Source organism: Chlorella variabilis (genome assembly GCF_000147415.1).
Source record: "Chlorella variabilis unplaced genomic scaffold CHLNCscaffold_10, whole genome shotgun sequence".
NCBI lineage: Eukaryota > Viridiplantae > Chlorophyta > Trebouxiophyceae > Chlorellales > Chlorellaceae > Chlorella > Chlorella variabilis.
In genome coordinates this window covers 1272829-1273949 of record NW_005435078.1, presented here as the reverse complement: position 1 = coordinate 1273949, position 1121 = coordinate 1272829, and the positions used below count along the sequence as shown (strand labels likewise).

The following is a 1121-nucleotide window of genomic DNA, read 5'->3' as shown; positions in this document are numbered from 1 at the left end:
GACGGGGGCCGGCGGCACAGCTGTGGCGCGCGCCGGTAGATTGGGCGAGCGCGACGAGGCGCCAAACCCAGGGGGCGCTGGCTCTCCCGGCGCCTGACCACGCTTCCTAGCAGCCCTCTGGGCTGCCAGATCGTGAACCCACTTGGCAGCTGGGGCCGACCCGCGCCCCCACTGGCGGCGGCGTGATGAGTGTGCCTCAACCCATGAAAGCTGGGTGCAGCGCCGCTCCGACCCTTTTTCCTGCCTGCGCCCTCTGCAGTGCAGCCTCAGGAGCCGTGGGGCCACAACTAGGAGCTCTCGATCAGAAGAGAATCCGCCCCCAGCTCCCGCGGTCGGCAGGGGTGCACACGGCTCCCTGTTGGACACTCAGAGGTGTGTGGGTGCCGCGCAGCGACAATTAGGCGGGGAACACAGCCTGCAGACGGTGGCATGTTGCATGCCTGTGGAGAGATAGACTGGCGGCCCACCGCCAGAGGCCCGGGCGACGGTGCCAGAAGCATCACCTGTGAGGCTGTCGCCTTTGGTGCAGGGCAACGGCTCGAGGGGCCCGGATGTCGGCGCCTCACGGTCACGCATCTTCAGAACTTGCAGGGTGAGGATTGTGCGTGGCATGCAGCTTCTGCCGTGCGCAGTGGCACTACTGAACCTGTAGGGGCAGACTGTGGCGGTTATCGGGCCCGCCGAGCGGCCTGGCGCTGCCGCCTGCCGGCCGTCACCCACGCTCCCGCCCTCCCTCGCCGACGCCCCGCCTCGCCCCGGTCCCCCCCTTTTCTCCCACCCTGCAGCGAGGCGGCCTGCTCGACCATGCCACCTGCGGCGGTATGCGCCATGGGCCCAGCCTCCCCCGCCAAGGCCGCCACCTCCAGCCAGCGAAGCGCGGGCACGGTGAGCGGCGGGCCCGCGGGCGGCGCTCCCGAGGTGGCGCAGCAGCCGTCGCCGCCCTCGCTCAAGCGCCAGCTGTCGCTGGCTGACGAGGACGCCGACAGCCAGACGAGCTCCCAGGGCTGCAGCAAGTCGCAGCGCAGCAGCCTGGGCGCCACGCCGGCGCGGCGCGCCGCCGCGCGCCGCGCGCGCGCCCTGTGGGCCCGCGAGGGCGGCGAGGGCGGCGGCGGCGAGTACCC

The 1121-nt window shown here is 72.3% G+C and overlaps 1 protein-coding gene across 1 annotated transcript in view; it reads left to right on the top strand.

The window, feature by feature from the left end:
• Positions 1 to 804: 804 nt before the first annotated feature.
• Positions 805 to 1121, top strand: part of CHLNCDRAFT_134056 (expressed protein) — a gene marked incomplete at both ends in the record, with an annotated part of 867 nt that continues 550 nt past the window's right edge. The window contains 2 exons of the mRNA XM_005847768.1: positions 805 to 1013; positions 1093 to 1115. Coding sequence (XP_005847830.1) covers positions 805 to 1013; positions 1093 to 1115 — 232 coding nt within the window. The remainder of the gene's footprint in view (positions 1014 to 1092; positions 1116 to 1121) is intronic.